This window comes from Rattus norvegicus, chromosome 7 (assembly GCF_036323735.1).
Source record: "Rattus norvegicus strain BN/NHsdMcwi chromosome 7, GRCr8, whole genome shotgun sequence".
NCBI classification, from domain to species: domain Eukaryota; kingdom Metazoa; phylum Chordata; class Mammalia; order Rodentia; family Muridae; genus Rattus; species Rattus norvegicus.
This window is the reverse complement of record NC_086025.1, coordinates 115,693,769-115,711,614: the sequence shown is the minus strand read 5'-3', so window position 1 is coordinate 115,711,614 and position 17,846 is coordinate 115,693,769. Positions and strand designations below refer to the sequence as shown.

Here is a 17,846-nt window from a genome sequence, read left to right as displayed (position 1 = left end):
TCTCAAAATCCGGGGCTACCTGGTTCAGGCTGACTCGCTGACTCACTGATTCAGCTGGCTAGCAAGCCCTAAGGATTCCCACCCACAGAACAGGAATTACAGGTTTGTGCAGCCAAGTCTGGCTTCATACAAGTACCCATGATCAAAGTCAGGCCCTTATGCTTCTGATAGGAGCAACTGACCATCTCTCCGACCCCACGTCTCTCTTCCCAGCTCTTCACGTATCCTGACTACAGTTTGTTAAAGCACATGCTGGAGAGTACTACCCTAGTCCGTTGTTTTGGACCTGGGATTTCCCCCCTTACTGCTTTGTTTTTGGTCTTTTTAGAGGCTGCTTTCTCTACATTTCCCACATCTACATACTGTTCTATTGTATGTATATGCTGTAATCTATAAGATCCTCTCTCACTGGAAGGTAAGGGTGTCCTAATTTCACTAATGTAAAGAGCACTGTGTGGAGCAGCTGTGTTCAGTGTGATGCGGGATGGATTTTCCTTTTGAGACAGTTCTAAGGTAGCCCATGCTGATGGTTAACTCCCTACATAACCAAAGATGACCTTGAACTTCTGAGCCTCCTGCCTCTGCCTCACAAGTGCTGTGGGATTACAGGTGTGTGCACCTGTGCCTGGCACCTGAATATTTAATAAATCAACGGAGATTAAACCTACATCCATCAACATACTAGGCAAGCACACAACCGAGTTCTGTCCCTGGCCCCTTTTTATAGTTTTTGAGACAGGATCTCACCAAGCTGCCTAGGCTGACTTTGACTTGATCTCGCCATCCTTGTGACTCTCTGGCAGCTGGGACTCCAGGCCTGGACCATCAGGCCCAGCTCTCGACATGGCATTTTAGCAGGTCTTAGTGTCTACCAAATAGAGTAGGATAGAGTGTTTGAGCACAGATGAGAGCAGGAGGCTTTTTTGCAAACTCACATCAAGGTACGTTTTAAATGCATCCTATGTCAAGCAAGTCATTAGGGGACTGACCCTCTGGTGCTGTTCCTTCTCTATCCAGCTAACCAGGAGTTAACACTGCTTCTAAAATCAAGGCCTGGAGGTAATGCTTGGTTCCACCCTATGACTGAACTCCCAAGGAGGGAGACAGATACCTAGTATGGGTCTGTGATCAGACACCTAAGTGCTCTGTGCTGTCTTAACTTCAATGCTAGAGTGCGGTTTTGCTTGGTGAAACTTCAAGGTTTACATCTTAGACGGGGGAGAATGGGACTGTGACGACGAGGTAGAGGGGAAAGATGCCTGAAATTCAGGATTCTGGGCTGCCACAGACGTGGGATGGCCTGCTTCAGACCCAGCAGGTAGTGCTTCCTGTGCGACAGGCAGGGATGTGGATCCAGAAGGTATGGACTCACTCCCTGAGCCAGGGGTTCCAAACCCAATAGGCGGGGCTTCATATCCGGGAGGTGGGGAACCGGATTCCATAGGTGTAGTTACGTATGTAGGAGGTGGGGCGCCATACTGCATAGTGGGGGCTTCGTATCCAGGAGGTGGGGATCCGTATCTCACAGGTGGGGGTCCATACCCAGGAGGTGGGACTCCATAGCCCATAGGGGTAGCTACGTATAGAGGAGGAGGGGATCCATATCTCGCAGCTCCGTATCCAGAAGGCAGGACATCGTATCTGGGAGGTGGGGCTCCGTACCCAGCAGGTAGGACTCCGTATCCCGCGGGTGGAACTCCGTATCCTGCGGGTGGGACTCCGTATCCGGCGGGTGGGACTCCATACCCCGCGTGTGGGGCTCCATAGGCAGCTGAGAATGGCAAAACGAAGGGAAAAATCTTTAGCCGTTACTCGGGGGAGATGGTGTTTCTTTTGGTGAGGTGATCTGAATGAACTGGAAATAGCCTTCTCGTTACATCGGTCATAACTGAGAGTCATGCACATACGTGTTTTATCTGGTAACGTTAGTCGTGGTTATGAAACGAGACGCACCCTCAGTGAGGAGTATAATTTGGAAACTAGGACGGGCAAGATCACTTTAGGGGAAGGGTGGCCCTGGCGAGATGGCTCAGTAGTTAAAAACACTGGCTGCTCTTTCAGAAGGCTTGGGTTCAATTACCCAGTTCCCACATGGCACAACCATTTATAACTCCCCAAATTCCTCCCCGTCTTCCCATCTCCCCTCCCTACCTCATGTTCTCTCTTTCTCTCTCTATCTCCCTAAACCTTAAAACAAAACAAAGATGGGAACAAAACCATTTTGTGGTGGTCAGCTCTCTTAGGCATAGGGTCTGCCCTGAAGTGTGATTAATATACCCAGTGACACTGCATCTGGGAAACTGATTTTCTCTTTCCCAGAGGGTATCAATTACAGATTAGCTACTTTGTGTCCACCCCTCTCCTCTTCTAGATCAGGGGATTTTTGCTGTTTTGAACTTGTGAGGGTCTTTATGTGCTGTCAGTGTCTGTGAGCTATATGCATCAGTCCTGTTGTGTCTAGAAGACACTGGATGCTTGGAGTTATCTGTCACCTCTCGCTCTTAGAATCTTTCTGCCTCATCTTCTGCATGGATCCCTGGGCCTTTAGGGGAGGGTTCTTTGTGGTGGTCTGAATGAGAATGGTTCCCACAGGCTCTCGTATCTGGATACTGGGTTCCAGGCGGTGAACTGTTGAGGAAGGGTTAGGAGCTGTGGTCTTGTTGAAAGAGGTGGTTGACTGGGGTGGCTTTGAGGTTTCAGAGGCCCATACCAAGCCCAGACTTAACTTTGTCTGCTTTCTTTATAAGATAAAAGTTCAGCCCTGCTCCAGCACCAGGCCCACCTGCCTGCCACCGTGCTCCTCACCGTGACAGTCATGGACTCGCCCTCGGGAGCTCTAAGTAAGCAATCCTTCAGTTACACGCTTGATTTTACAAATTGCCTGGATCGTGGTGTCCTTTCATGGAAAAGAAAGACAGGATTGGTGAAAATATCCCATTTAGGGCTGAGTGGTCTGGGGTCTCTCTCTCTCTCTCTCTCTGCAGTTGTCTCGTTGGGGGTCCCTGTGTTAATTACCACCCCCTGGACCAAACAGCTTCTCTGATGAGGACAGAGTGACAAGCTAATCAATGGGTATGTCATTAGGAAACGTTTTAATGCTGTGTTCCTTTAGCAGAATAACAGTATTAGTTTTCCCCCTAGGCTCGTGATCTATCTAGTCGCAGGTTCTAGGCCATTTTAGTAGTGTCAGGTAAGGGTTCCTTAATGGAGTGGGCCCTAAATCCAGTAGAGACTGGCTGGTTCCTCCCATAACATCTGTGCGGTATTAGTATATCGTGTAGATAGATTGCTGTTATAGATCACAGGGTGTGTAGCTGGGGGACGCTGATGATTACCTTTCTCCTCCAGTATTGTCCCCCAAAACAGTCAGAGGAGCTAACTCATGAGGTCTCACCAGCATGGCTGCCTAAACATGACTAAGGAGGAAGACACGGATAGACATGGCGCTCTGGAAGGGGAAAACCCATAAAGTTTCAACCCTAGGCCGAAAACCTACAGGCAACAAAGGAATGCTCTGAGTGGAAGAAATCGTCTTCCCCAGAAAAGACCACACGAATTGATTATCCAGTGCCAAATGGTGAGCCCTGAACACATTTATATATAAATGATATTATATAGACTCAGCAGGTTATATTTAGGAATACACACACACACACACACACACACACACACATACACACACGCATGCACACACATGCATGCACACACACACAGACACACATATACACACATACACTCGAGCACACAAACACACACACACACACACACGCATACACATATAATTAAAGAAAAAGAGGCCATGAGTTTGAAATAGAGCTCTGTGTGTGTGTGTGTGTGTGTGTGAGAGAGAGAGAGAGAGAGAGAGAGAGAGAATGGGAGGTTTTAAAGAAGAAAAGGGAAGGGAGAACTGACATAATTACATTGTAAATAATGTGATGGTTTGAATAAGCTTGGCCCAGGGAGTGGTGCTATCGGGAGGTGTGGCCTTGTTGGAGGAAGTGTGTCACTGTGGGGGGGGGGGCTTTGAAACTCTCCTCCTAGCAACATGGGAGCCTGTCTTCTGTTCAAAACAAGATGTAGAAGTCTCAAGTCCTCCAGCGCCATGCCTCCCTGCACTCTGCCATGCTTCCGCCATGATGATAATGGACTGACCCTCTGAACCTGTAAGCCAGCCCCAATTAAATGTCCTTTATAAGAGTTGCCTTGGTCACGGTTTCTCTTTACAGCAATGGAAGCCCTCAGTAAGACAAATAATAAAACTAAAATTTAAAAAACCTAGAATGAGGGGTTGGGGATTTAGCTCAGTGGTAGAATGCTTGCCTAGCAATCGCAAGGCCCTGGGTTCGGTCCCCAGCTCCGGAAAAAAAAAAAAAGAAAGAAAAAGAAAAAGAAAACCTAGAATGATGTCTGATGTCCTTGGTCATGGCACACTCTTGCCTTTTAAGTCAACAAGCCAGACGAGCAACAGAAGGGCATAAAATCAAGGTCGTCTCACATGTCCGATATCTAGGGCAGACCAGGTTAGAAGCCTGGAAACCAGCCAGCTGGTAGTCACCCACCTTTAATCCCAGCACTTGGGAGGTGGGGGCAGGCAGATCTCTAAGTTCAAGGCCAGTCTGTTCTACAGAGCAGGTACTGGATAACCAGGGCTACACAGAGAAACCCTAGGGGCTGGGGGCGAGCACAAGTTAGGTCAAGGCCATGCATGACTGAACAGTAAAAAGGTAAGGCAGGGACAAAACCTTTGTAAGGCGGGAGAGAAGGAGAAGGAAGGAGAATCAAGATGGAGACAGAGAAGGATGACCCAGATGAGGTGGTCTTGAATTGCCAACCTAGTTGGGATGGATTTCTGTAGGCAAATTTATCTTATCTAGGTGGGCGGTTTATATCCTTATCGATTGGTTGTAGGTTCATTGTGTGGATGTAGTGTGGACTGAGAATTTAACATATAACTCTGATTGTTGGGTTACAGTTGGTTGAGTCCTGATTTTATCGGGTTGTTGGGAGTTTATACCATAACTATTAGGGGGCGGATGCTGGGAAGGTAAACAGAGCAGCGGCAAGGGGCTAGGAGTGGGTAGCTGCCACTAGGTCCAGGGGGTGGATGCTAGAAATGTGAGCAGAGTCCACAGTACGAGAGCCTTGACTCGAGATAGCGGGTCTCTGTATGAAACTGTCGTGCCAGAGACCTGCCTTGGGAACTAGATGGGTAGAGAGTTGGCTACCTGGGTCAGAGAGTACTTGGAGCAGCATGGAGTTGCTGAGGTAAAGCAGCACTAGTTCCGATGACCTGCTGGAGCATAAGCTAGCAAGAGCACAACTGCCACGGTACTCCAGGAAGCCATTCCGCACTTTTTTTATTTTTTACATCAATAATAAGTTCCAGGTCAGCCCGGGCTATATGATGAGAGCCTGTCTCAGAAAAAAAAAAAAAAAAAAAAAAAAAAAAAACAGCAGCAACAGAAATCCAATTAACCACAAAAATAAAAAGAAAGGGCCAACAAGATGGCTCCATAGATAAAGGCTGGCACCACCAAGCCTTCAATGCATGATCAGTCCCTGGGAGCCACGACTTCCACAGGCTGTCCTCTGACCTCCACATGAATGCTAGAGCCTGCACAGAAAAAGCAAAACAAACAAACAACAACAACCTCACACCTATAACCCGAGCTCCAGGTAAGGTTGAGGCAAGGATTTCCACAGTTCAAGGCCAGCATGGCTTACAGAATAAATTCCAGGCTGGACTAAACCACAGTGGGAGACCTTGTCATTAAAACTAGGTTTGGTACTGGACACCTGTAATCCCAGCACTTGGGAGGTGGGGGCAGGGGGATCAGACGTTCAAGGGCATCCCCAAATACACAGTAAGGTGGAAATCGGCCTGAGCTACCTGAGACCCATCTCAAAACAACAACAAAACCTTCTCTTTTAATAATTATCTCAGTAGCAGAAATCTAACACAGAGAGCTGGGAACCCTGGGAAAGAATCAACAATTTGTTTTTCTGTACCCTAAAGGGCTGTTTGGGTCTGACATCAGGAGCTCTTCCTTTGAAAAACAAAAAGCATCATCACCATCATCACGACCACCACCATCATCATCATCATCACCACCACCACCACCATCACCATCACCACCACCACCACCATCATCATCACCACCACCATCATCACCACCACCACCACCATCATCATCATCACCACCACCACCACCACCACCACCACCACCATCATCATCATCATCATCATCATCATCATCATCATCATCAGAAACAGGGTCTCTCTCTCTGTCGTTCTGGCTGTCCTGAAACTCACTATGGAGACCAGACTGGCCTTGAACTTGAAGAGATCCACCTACCTCTGCCTCTGGAGTTTGAGTGCTGGGACTAAAGGTGTATGCCACCATACCCCACGTTTTATTTTTATGTGTCTGTGTGTCTGTGCCATGGGTATGCCTGTCTGGAGAGGGTAACAGATCAGATCCCTGGGGCTGGGTCCAGTAGTTGTGAACCACTCGGTGTGGGTGCTGACAACTAAACGTCAATCCCTGGATGAGCAGAAGGGACTGTTCACAACTGGGCCCCTCTCCAGCCTCCGTGAGGCCTCTCTTGACACTACCGCTAGCTCATGTTCTTGTCGCTGGGCACTGTTAATCCCTTGGATACTCTGCAGTCTCCTTTAGTTTCAAGTCAGCCTTCGAGTGCTGAAACCTGCTGACAGGCATCTCCAGCCTAATGAGACACGGATTTCAAAACGAGATCATCTAACATTGATCTCAAAAATACTATGAATAAATGCAATGGTGCCTCAGTCATATCCTATTGAGCAAGCCAGGAGTTCATGGAAGCCTGAAACTCTCTCCATCTTGGATGGTGGATGTGAAAAGGCCCCGGCCATGAAGCTTGGGGTGTGGCTGGAGGGCTTGCCAGCCTTGGTGACCATGGTAATGTAACACAAGAGGTGAGGTTGGCAGAGCATTGTTTTCTGTTCAGGCTGGCATAGGAAGCGAGCTCCTCACTGGTAGGAGTTGCTTGGGTGCCCCCTAGGCACCATGACTAGAGCAAGTCTGCAACCTGCACACAAAACGTCAGTGCTCAGCGGGCTGAAGCTGTACAGCAAATTCCAGGCCAGCCCTGTGTCAAACACGCAGACTTCCAGGCAAGCAAGCAGGATGTGATCTGAAATGCCAGTCTGGTTATTTGCTTACTCAGCATTAGGTTTCAACCAGGAAACAAAGCCAAGAGAGCCCCAAACCCTGAAGGAAGGTTGTGGTGAACTGTCAGGGGTCTGGCATACTTCTCCACTTCTTAGGGCCACCTCTCCCCACGCCTCACCTTGGTATGCCTGTGGGGCATAAATGTTCCTCTCTCCAGTGATGACATAAATTCCTAGAGGGCCCATCCAGAAGCTTGCAACTCTCAGTGGAACTCCTTGGGCAGCTGAGAAGACAATTTGGCAAAATTAGAACTCTTTCTATTTCGGCTAGGAACTGAACAACCTTTCAGGCGAGTCAACAATAAACAGGCTAGTGGTGCCAGGTAAAATCCACGTGGCCCTTTTCTTAATGGGCATACTTAATAGCAACTTTGTCTCATTGCCTGTGGTTATTTAGCGGCTAACAGCATTTACTATGTAACCATCCCTTAACTTGTTTCCGCATTTATCAAGTGAGGGAGCATAGTATAGTTTCTTTACCCTAAGGCTTTATGAGCATCAAGCTGACCTTGTAAAGGGCTTAGACTACTGCCCAGTATAGTCAACATTTAAAAAGCGCCAGCTAGAATACTTGTCTTAAAGTTGAACTCCTCCTCTCAGACTTACCCTGATTACCGGTTTTGACCATGACCCCAGCATCGAAGTCTACTCACTAGAGTAACTCAGGCACATTATACCCTTTCACCATTTTATCTGCGGCACCATATCCATGCCTCTGTTCAAGCAAATATGTATGTGTCCAAGAATGTCCATCTTCACTAGACCGTTAACATCTAGATGGGAGTTTGAGGTGGACAGAAAAAAAAAAAAACAAGAGAAAGAGTCTTTTCTGACAGAACAAAATGCCAACCGGAGAAGAGAGCGGATAAGGCACAAAGTGCCGCTTGATTGGGTTGTGGGTGGCGTGAAGCCAGGTTGGATGAAACCGTAGCAGAAGAGTCACAGAAAGCCATGAGGTGAGTAGTGCAGGACAGTAGGTGTCCCTAGTCCCCTCTTACGAATGGCAAGAGCAAACAAGGCCAAGGCCAAGGCGAGGAGATCAAAATGCACATAGCAAAGCCTTCCCCAGGCCAGGCTCAGGGAATTGGCAGTCTTCTGTAATCCATGCACAAATATTGACAGAGCTCACAGACACTGTTGGCTGTTCCCAGCCTGAGACTGCTCCCACACAGTCTTCTACTAAGGAGACCTGACCTTTCTGTCTGTGCTGTTCCTAGCAACACTTGTAGCTTTCTGGGCTGCCCAACCCCGGCGAGCAAACCCACCCTATCCAGCTATCCTGTACACAGAGGTGTTTGCTCATCCCCAAGCCGCTCCAGTCAGGTATCCAGGTGTGCAGGATCCAACCCCGGCGAGCAAACCCACCCTATCCAGCTATCCTGTACACAGAGGTGTTTGCTCATCCCCAAGCCGCTCCAGTCAGGTATCCAGGTGTGCAGGATCCAACCCCGGCGAGCAAACCCACCCTATCCAGCTATCCTGTACACAGAGGTGTTTGCTCATCCCCAAGCCGCTCCAGTCAGGTATCCAGGTGTGCAGGATCCAACCCCGGCGAGCAAACCCACCCTAACCAGCTATCCTGTACACAGAGGTGTTTGCTCATCCCCAAGCCGCTCCAGTCAGGTATCCAGGTGTGCAGGATCCAACCCCGGCGAGCAAACCCACCCTATCCAGCTATCCTGTACACAGAGGTGTTTGCTCATCCCCAAGCCGCTCCAGTCAGGTATCCAGGTGTGCAGGATGTGGCACACAAGACCACATCTTAGGTTACACATGTAGATGTCTGACCACAGGAGCCGAAGTGTGGGATTTGACACGCAATAGGTGTACTGGCTGGTTTTGCGTGTCAACTTAACACAAGCTGGAGTTACCACAGAGAAAGGAGCCTCCCTTGAGGAAATGCCTCCATGAGACCCAGCTGTAAGGCATTTTCTAAATTAGTGATCAAGGGTGGGGAGGCCCATTGTGAGTGGTGCCACCCCTGAGCTGGTAGTCTTGGGTTCTGTAAGAGAGCAAGCTGAACAATCAGGGGGAGCAAGCCAGTAAGTAACATCCCTCCGTGGCCTCTGCATCAGCTCCTGCTTCCTGCCCTGTGTGAGCTCCTGTCCTGACTTCCTTTGGTGCTGAACAGCAATGTGGAAGTGTAAGCTGAAGAAACCCTTTCCTCCCCACTTGCTTCTTGGTCCTAATGTTTGTGCAGGAATAGGAAACCTGACTAAGACGATAGGTAAACTTAGAAATGCTTGAATTAATTCATATAGAAATACCAAACGTCTGACACCGGGCCAGCCACTCTCCGTCGAGTAATAGTTTCAACTCCTTAACCTCTAAGGCCTTTATTGGTTTTATCACTCACCAGCAGAGGCAGCTTTGGCCATCAACTGGGCAAAGTCGATTGCACCTCCTTTCCTGAAGACTATTTTAAAAGTAGCAGAACCTTCCCAGCCACCTGGAGGGAGAAAGGGCAAATGTTTACCAACACTAAGGAGCATGGTCTCAAACAGGCAGGTCAGCTTTTGTTTGAGTTCTAACATGAACTAAGTCTTACATCTTCTAGCATCTTTTCTGGGGTGTAAGTGAAGCACTTCTTAGAGGGGAAAAAAAAAAACTTACCATCTGGAGCTGCCTGAATTGTCCCTTTAATGTAGTTTGCACCAAAGATGGGCTGTTCAATGGTGCAGTTATTCATTAGATGAAACGGCATCATAAAAGACAACATGGGATCGTTGTCTGAACGTGAAGTCACAAAAATCACCTGAGTGAGGAAGGAAACTTTGGGAAAGGAATACAGGATTTGTCCATGGAAAGACTTACAAAGGCAAGCTCAAGGTCACTTGGGCACTAATTTCGAAACATCCTCTTTTTCCTTCCATCCTCCTGCGAAATGGAAGTCTCAAAGTAAAAATGTTTTTAACCGCCTTCAAAACCAATAGTTAATGGGGTTTTTTTGTTGTTTTTTGGGGTTTTTTTGGTTTGTTTTTTTTTTTTTTGTTTTTTTTTGTTTTGAGCGTTAGGAACAAATCAGCGTGAACTAATGAGCCAATCAAAAGGAAAGCATAGATTACCCGGTAGGAGGTGAGAAACACAGTCCCTCTCTTTGTACCACTGAAGAGGTTGGAGCCTGGCCGTGGCTGGGGGAAGGAGAGGTCCACATCTGAACATTTCTTCAGGACACTGCAGAGAGGCAAGGCGGGCAGCACACGTTAGGACGTAGGTGAAATGAGCCGGGGTGGGGGTGCACGCCTTTGATCCCCACACTCAGGCAGTGAGAGACAGATCTCTCCCTTTTACATCGATGGTTTTTTTTTTTTTTTTTTTATCTTTTCAAACTTATATCTATTCCCAATGTATGTCACTAATTCTTAAATTTCTTGGGGAAGAACTGGGAAGAACTGAGAAGAACTAGGCCCTGGGATGGCCGGGCACAGGAGCTCGCACACCCCCAGCACATTAGCCCAGCTTCTCTCTGATGAGGGCAACTCATGCATGCTTTCTTCACTCACAGAATCTAGCTTTCTAATTTTTTCTCTCTTTTTTTTTTTTTAGTTTATTTGTTCAGTGCCTCCCTGATTATTAGAAATAACAACTTCCTCCGTCACTGCTGTGACTCTGACAAAGGGTAAGGCCCTAAACATTCATTTAGAAAGGAAGAAGGGAAGGAAGGAAGGAAGAAAGAAAAGGAAGCATGAACAGAGAACATCATGCAAATAATCGGAGACGTGTGTCACGTAAATGGCACAAAAAACATCCCAGTCATTTAGCAGGAGGGATTATTTATGGTGGAAACAATTGTGAAAGACCTCATGGAAAGGATGTGGCTGGAGGTGACTTTTTTTTTTTTTTTTTTGGTTCTTTTTTTCGGAGCTGGGGACCGAACCCAGGGTCTTGCACTTCCTAGGCAAGGGCTCTACCACTGAGCTAAATCCCCAACCCCTGGAGGTGACTCTTAATAGGTAGCATTTAAATAGGCAGAGGAAAGGATACACGGGACAATCCAGACGGGGGGATGGGGAGGTGGGGGTGGTTATCAGCATTAAAGATGATGAAGATGCAGATATCAGAAAGCAGATTGCCTGCGTGGGAGAAGATTGGCGATCTGGAAGAAGCAAGGCTTAGCATGAGTAACGTTAGGAAGAGTAGCAAGATCAACCTGGGAAACTGGGACTTGAGCCTGGGGAACTCACTGCTGGACCAGTAAAAAAAAACAGCAAGCTCTGGGTCTTTCGGCATGGAAGTTACACAACTGAGGAAGAGTGATAGATAGCAAGAGCGATAGAGCAGAAGGATCTGTTTAAGATCCTGGGATGAAAGAATAATTATACACTTGTAGAGGTAGTGATAATATATAAAATTGTACGTTCTGACAGTGAAGTTTTGGGCGTGAGCAGGGCTGTATAGGACAAACGCACGCCTCAAAAGCTTACGCCCATGTAAATCCACAACACTCACAGCACACACCCTTCACACACATGTACAGAACTCCAGGCTTACATCCTGGGCTTATATGATGATCTGCTGGACTCTGTAGTGACATCCTGTCTCAAAACAGACAGACAGCAGGGCTGCAGAGATGGCTCAGTTGTTAAGAGCACACTGACTGCTCTTAGAGAGAACTCGGGTTCAATTCCCAGCACCTGCCTGATGACTCGCAATTCCCTGTAACTATAGTCCCCACATTATCTTCTGGCCTCCACAGGTGTTACACACACAGTACACAACATACATGCTAGCAAAACACCCATACAATAAAATAATAAAGAAAAACATTCAACTGGGGCTGGCTTACAGTTTGGAGGTTTAGTCCATTATCATTAAGGGGGGAAGCAGGAAGAAAGAAACACTAGGCCTGGCTTGAGCACTTGAAACCCTAAAGCCCGCCCCACTGTGACACACTTTCTTCAACAAGGCCACATCTACTCCAACAAGGCCACATCTCCTAAGAGTGCCCACTCTCTGAGTCTATGGGGAACATTTTCATTCAAACCACCACAACACACAAAGTAAAATCTCACATAAACCAACCAGGCATGAATAAAGCTTTTTTTTTAAAGATTTATTCATTTATTATATATAAATACACTGTAGCTGTCTTCAGATACACCAGAAGAGGCATCAGATTTCTTTACAGATGGTTGTGAGCCACCATGTGGTTGCTGGGAATTGAACTCAGGACCTCTGGAAGAGCAGTCGGGTGCTCTTAACCACTGAGCCACCTCTCCAGCCCATGAATAAAGCTTTTATGATGGGATAACAATGACAGTATGAGACTAGTGATACTACTTTCCTACTTTTATTAAAATTAATTCAAGATTAATTACTTGAATCCTGATTTTTAGTATAACTTGAGTATCTCTTAATGAAATATTTAGTCTCTGAACAGTTTTAGACCTTGGAATGCTTGCATATACAAGAAATTTGGGGGATGAAACCCAAGTCGAAATGACATTCAATTGTTTCATATATATCTTACGCATAGAACCTGAAGCTATATATTTATATTTAAGTCTATAATATTTTAAGCAATGTTATGCTGAAAACAGAGTATCATGGGGTGGCATTTTTCCAGATAAGGTATTTGTTGGCACTCAAGGGTTCTTTCGTTTTTGAGATAGGGTCTTGCTATATAGCCCAGGCTGGCCTAGAACTTACAACCCTCTTGCACCAACCTGAGCTGGGTGCCATTCACCACAGGGTCTGGGACCTGAACGTGGGTCCTGTAGCAGAACAGGATACGCTCTTAATAGATGTGCCATCGCTCCAACCCTACCACACCTGAATTCAGTGGGGCATTTTAGATTTTTGGATTTTCAGATCAGAGTTGTTCAACCTTGTCTGGGTGAAGACAAGATAGAAACATAACACTACCAACTATCAAAAGTTTTCCTATGAACTATTTTTGTTATTTAAAAACCTATTTGGTAGTAGGTGTTCTTATGCTCAGGTACTAAAAGTAATCTTTAGTGTCCAGCCCAGCTGAACTTTGTAGTACAAAGTTTGCTCTTGAAACTTGTAATTTGGAGTGCAAACTTCACAAGATCTTTATTTTAACGACACTAACGTAATTACAACACCAGACCCTAAGGTCTTCCTTTACCCTTGGGCATCTTGAATCTGACAGGGAGGGACCTCTGCCCTGATTTTCCGGTCATCATCGTTTGTTGGGATGCCTTGGCCTGACTTAGCACATCAACTTCTCTGGTTTCATTTCTGTCTTTCTGGATGCTAAAATGCTCCAAGCGTATTTCTGGGACAGAAATACCTCGAAGCTCTCCTTCTTGCACAGTCCCTAACTCATTGTCAAGGTAGTTTCACCTTATGAGGATGAGCTCAGCCATTCTTCTGTGGACAGCAGTGCTCACCTTCAGCTTGCCACCGGATGATTTGTCCATGGCCCTGCTGCGACTTTTATCCAAAGTTAGATAAATGCAACTCCTTCACAACACTCAGGACCTTTGTGTTTCAACGAGGTGACCTTCACAGTTTACCACACATGAAAGATACCCAGGGCAAGATGGGTGCATACGTGTGTTATTACTGGAAACCAAGTCACTCCTGTCTTTTTCGTAGCAGAAGAGAGGCTCAACCTGGATTCTCCTTGCCTCCCACAGCATCCTTGTTGTCACAGGTAAGGAAGGCAGAGAACCAGGTGGTACCAGCCTCAAAGACACATTTTGATAGATGGGGAAAGAAAGATACGTGTTCAAAAGTTTTCAAGCAGGGCCTGGCAAGATAGCTCCATTAATAAAGGCACTTGCCACTGAGCCTGGCGATCTGAGTTCGATCCCTGGGATGCAAAGTGCTGTGGCATGAACACAAGCATGCGCGCACACACACACACACACACACACACACACACACACACACATTTTTTTAAAATTCTAAACAGTAATGCTTATAAATGAGGGGACAGCCTCAGAATATCTCGTGTCGAGAATTAAGCTTAGATGTATGAGCACTGGAGTATCAACCATTGTCAGCAATAATACAGACACAGGTCCTGGAAACTGTCCTAATACATTAGCAAATGTAAACTAGATACAAAGCCATTGGTAAGCGGGGGAAACAAGCGTACGTTTCCATAAGAAAAAAGTGCAGAAAAGGCATACCAAGCTGCAAAAGCTACTGAATGTTGGAATTTGGGTAATCAATTTTTCCCAATTTTCCTACTGTGACATCAAAACTGTGTCTCTGCACAATTTTAAATAATGAATAAAATTAAAATAAAATAAAATAATGATTCACTCTTTTCCACTTTTACAACTCGGCCCGGCCCATACGTTTCTGACCTCTCAGCCGTGACGATGAGTTCTCTACAAGCCACACAGGGAGCCATGCATCTGTATTCCCAGCAGACTTTCACTGTCACATCTGGCTTCAGGGGAGCCTTTTGGGTTTTTAGATTAGGAATGTTCCACATGTCTGTGCTAAGGCAAGGTAGAAACAAGACACTTCACCTCCAACCTGAGTCACAAAATTATTCCTCACTGCTGAAATATATGTTTCCCAACCTCTTCCCAACTTATTTCCTCACTTATCTTTTTTTTTTCCCCCAGAGCTGAGGATCGAACCCAGGGCCTTGCACTTGCTAGGCAAGCGCTCTACCACTGAGCTAAATCCCCAACCCCTATTTCCTCATTTATCAATAACACTGGGGATGCTTCTCAGTGTCAATATTTATATTATTATTTCTGAAACCATTGGTGTTCCAGTGTGAACAAATCCTTGCTCAACCCCAAAGCTAAGATATTCTGGCATATTTTGTTGTAGTTGTTTCGTTACTACAAACATTCATGGGGAGACTAAGGCAGGATCACAAGTTCAGGGCCAGCCCTAGCCAAATAAACAAACAGCAAGACTTAGTCTCATCACATTCAAACACCACAATTGTAGCTGAACTCTCAAATGTGTATCATAACTACAAAGGGAACTAAAAATAGAATCAATTTTCCTCCCCTCAAACTACTTCCTTACAGTCATTTGCATCTGAGAAACGCAGAGAACCGATTGTTCTTGGATGAAGAAGAAGAAGCCGGAAATAACACGTTTCTAAAGACAGGCAAGAGAAGTGGATGCACAGCATGTAATTTCAAACCCAAGCCCAGGCTTTCCCACGTGCACGGAAAATGATTTTGAGCAAATTATTTCTTGTACTCCTACCTGTGCAGTGAGGGAAATTGCTCACTGCAGACGGAGCAGTTATAAAGACACAACAAGGCTGCCGTGCTTAGCTGAACAATGAAAACTATTGGTACAGATCCAAGAGCACGGATCCTAACATTTTAAAGGAACAAGAAGAGGGGGTAAAAATCAGGATTTTTCTGTTTTCTTTTTTTTGTTGTTTTTGTTTTTGTTTTTCCGGAGCTGGGGACCAAACCCAGGGCCTTGAGCTTGCTAGGCAAGCGCTCTACCACTGAGCTAAATCCCCAACCCCAGGATTTTTCTTTTTACAATATCGCTCTGGCTGCCCTGGAACTCGCTTTGTTGATCAGGCTGGCCTCAAACTGACCTCAGAGTTCTATTTGAGCTCATCGTTGAATGAGTCTCACAGCTAAGTGGGACATAAAAGAAAGTCAACAGAGAAAGGGCATAATCCGGAAGAGGCTGAGCAAAGTGGGTGAGGGGATTAAGGAAGGGACTGCGTCAAAGTCATTAAATTTACCTAGAGGTGGGCTTCTTGAGAGACTGGGAATGCCATTCTTCCTGGGCACCCGTACTACTGTCCCCAATCTTTGCAGTAAAAGTGGAGAAGTAATGTCCTAGACTGAAGCAACCAGGAAAGAGAATTTCTGGGGGATTTTGGAGGAAGGCTTGTGACAGCACCGCATTAGTTACTATACTCCACATCCTTCTTCCAACTCACCTACCCCTTTGTTCCTGGTCACCAGAGGCACACCCAGGACCCTCAGGGCCACTGTCACCCTCTTAAAGTCGTAAAGTCGCACGTAGCCAATGGAGGCTGTTCTGCGATGCAAGGGCTGACCCACTCTTCACACAGTCAGTCCTCACTCAGGCCTTCCCTCAGAGGATGCTAGCGCCCCCTCGTGCCTCCTGCATGAGCCTAGCCACAGGCTCCTGGACCACCCTCATTGACGCATGCGCTCAAACGTCAGGGCAGAGCTCCTAAGAAGCTCGAAAAGGGCGGGAAAGTCCTCAATTCGCAGAGGGCTTTCTAGAGAGCATGTCTACCCTGAGCATCTCCTCCCTTCTCGACAGCAGCCCGGAAGTTCCCTCAGGCACCTTTCGCCATGCGGGATGGCGGCCCCACGGCGGTCCACCGTATGGTTCTGGTTCACTGCCATCTTGCTCTTGGTCCCCTCCCGCCGCCGCCGGCTCTTCAAATGGGAGGGGGCGGGGCCTGCAAGGTAGGGGCGGGGCCCTGAGGAGAGGGCGGAGATTATGGCGCAGAAACCCTGGAGTTGAATGGGCAGCTGTCACAAGAGCAGCTGTCACAGGTCAGGGGAGGAGAGCCTGGGTGAGGAAAAGGGGCGTGTTCGTGGAGCTGGCTTCACCTCGAGAACAGGGAGGAGCTGAAGGATGGGTGACTAGCCTCTGTCTCGTTAGGCCTACAGCCAGCCTTGGTCTTGCTAGGGGCTAGTGGTTTAAAAAGTAGCCATTAACCAAAAATCTCAGTCCAGATTATGCCAAAACAACCCAGATTGAGGGTCTACATATCCTCCACTCTTTTAAAACCAGAGCTTCCTTCCATCAAAGAGGGCCTAGGATAGAACCTATGGTCTTGTGAGAGAACACCCAGAAAAGGTAAGCTACATCAGGAAGTGAACAGTGAATTTCAACCTTCAGTAGGTCCGATTCTTGGATCCATTGAGCCTTTCTATTGCTCAATCTATTGCTCAAGACACTCTAGAGTGTTAATGTTCCAGTGAACAAATGAAAATTTCCAAATAATCGTAGTATCATTGTAAGACCTGTCCAGATTTCAGATTTTTGTTGTTTTTGTTTTTGTGAACAGGGTCTCTCTATGTAGCCCTGACTGTTCTGGAACTCACTACGTAGACCAGGTGGACCTCAAACTCTCAGAGACCCTCCTGCCTCTGCCTCCCAAGTGCTAGGTTTAAAGGCATGGGCCACTACTCCTAGCCCAGACAATTTTTACAAGACTTACTAGAATTAGGAATCAAACTTAATAGGAATAGTATACAGCAGCAAACATCGAGATCTAGCCTCTCCTGGTCAATGAAGCCTTGGACAAGAAGACTGTGTTCTCTAGACTTGACCTTCCACACTTGAACATTAGTGTACAGGCTTATTGTGGCTGTGATGGTTGGTGTCCGCCAAACAGCTGTGTCTTTCACATGTCACTTCCCTTCATCTGTGTTCGTTGTGTTGATATCTTCCTCACTTTACCTGCACGGTTTCAAGAGCCTCTTGATTCATCTTCCATTCTGGCCCCTCCAAACTCTCTCTTCATTTATTTGTACCTTAGGTTCACCTCACGGAAAGTCAAGTGTTGTGGGATATTTGCAGGGTTTGATCACATCGTGAACCCCGAAAACCTTCTGTTTATTGTAAACAGGATTAAATAAAATCAACCATAGGTCAAGAGGCGGAGCAAACAGCCAGTGGTGGGGTGGGAACATAGGAAAAAAGACAGAGTAAGAGGGAGTCAAGAGGA

The 17,846-nt window shown here is 46.7% G+C and overlaps 1 protein-coding gene across 6 annotated transcripts; it reads right to left on the bottom strand.

Moving 5' to 3' along the window:
* Positions 1-702: 702 nt before the first annotated feature.
* Positions 703-16,705, bottom strand: Wbp2nl (WBP2 N-terminal like). Of its 6 annotated transcripts, none has more exons than XR_010053898.1 (8): positions 16,451-16,705; positions 10,279-10,387; positions 9,827-9,968; positions 9,570-9,662; positions 7,333-7,437; positions 2,783-2,896; positions 1,663-1,771; positions 703-868 (listed from the first exon to the last, which is right to left on the bottom strand). XR_010053898.1 is itself a non-coding variant. In XM_063264692.1 (7 exons), exons 1-7 carry the CDS (start codon positions 16,510-16,512, stop codon positions 862-864), a joined length of 627 nt encoding a protein of 208 aa, XP_063120762.1. In that variant the 5' UTR covers positions 16,513-16,705; the 3' UTR covers positions 703-861. The 6 variants fall into 6 exon arrangements, 4 of the variants coding, with proteins under 4 accessions (XP_063120762.1, XP_038936233.1, XP_001067725.2 ...); XR_005487273.2 differs by lacking the exon at positions 16,451-16,705 and adding an exon at positions 15,873-16,443; XM_063264692.1 differs by lacking the exon at positions 2,783-2,896.
* Positions 16,706-17,846: the final 1,141 nt, after the last annotated feature.

Bases quoted from the DNA above. Each gene is read 5' to 3' on its own strand.
- Wbp2nl (XM_017595267.3), bottom strand. From the start codon at position 16,057: ATGTGGAGTATAGTAACTAATGCGGTGCTGTCACAAGCCTTCCTCCAA. The intron at 10,388-15,872 runs GTAAATTTAATG...GCCTCTCTGCAG, and splicing joins CTCAAGAAGCCCACCTCTAG to TGTCCTGAAGAAATGTTCAG. The intron at 9,969-10,278 runs GTAATCTATGCT...TTCCTCACTCAG, and splicing joins TGTTTCTCACCTCCTACCGG to GTGATTTTTGTGACTTCACG.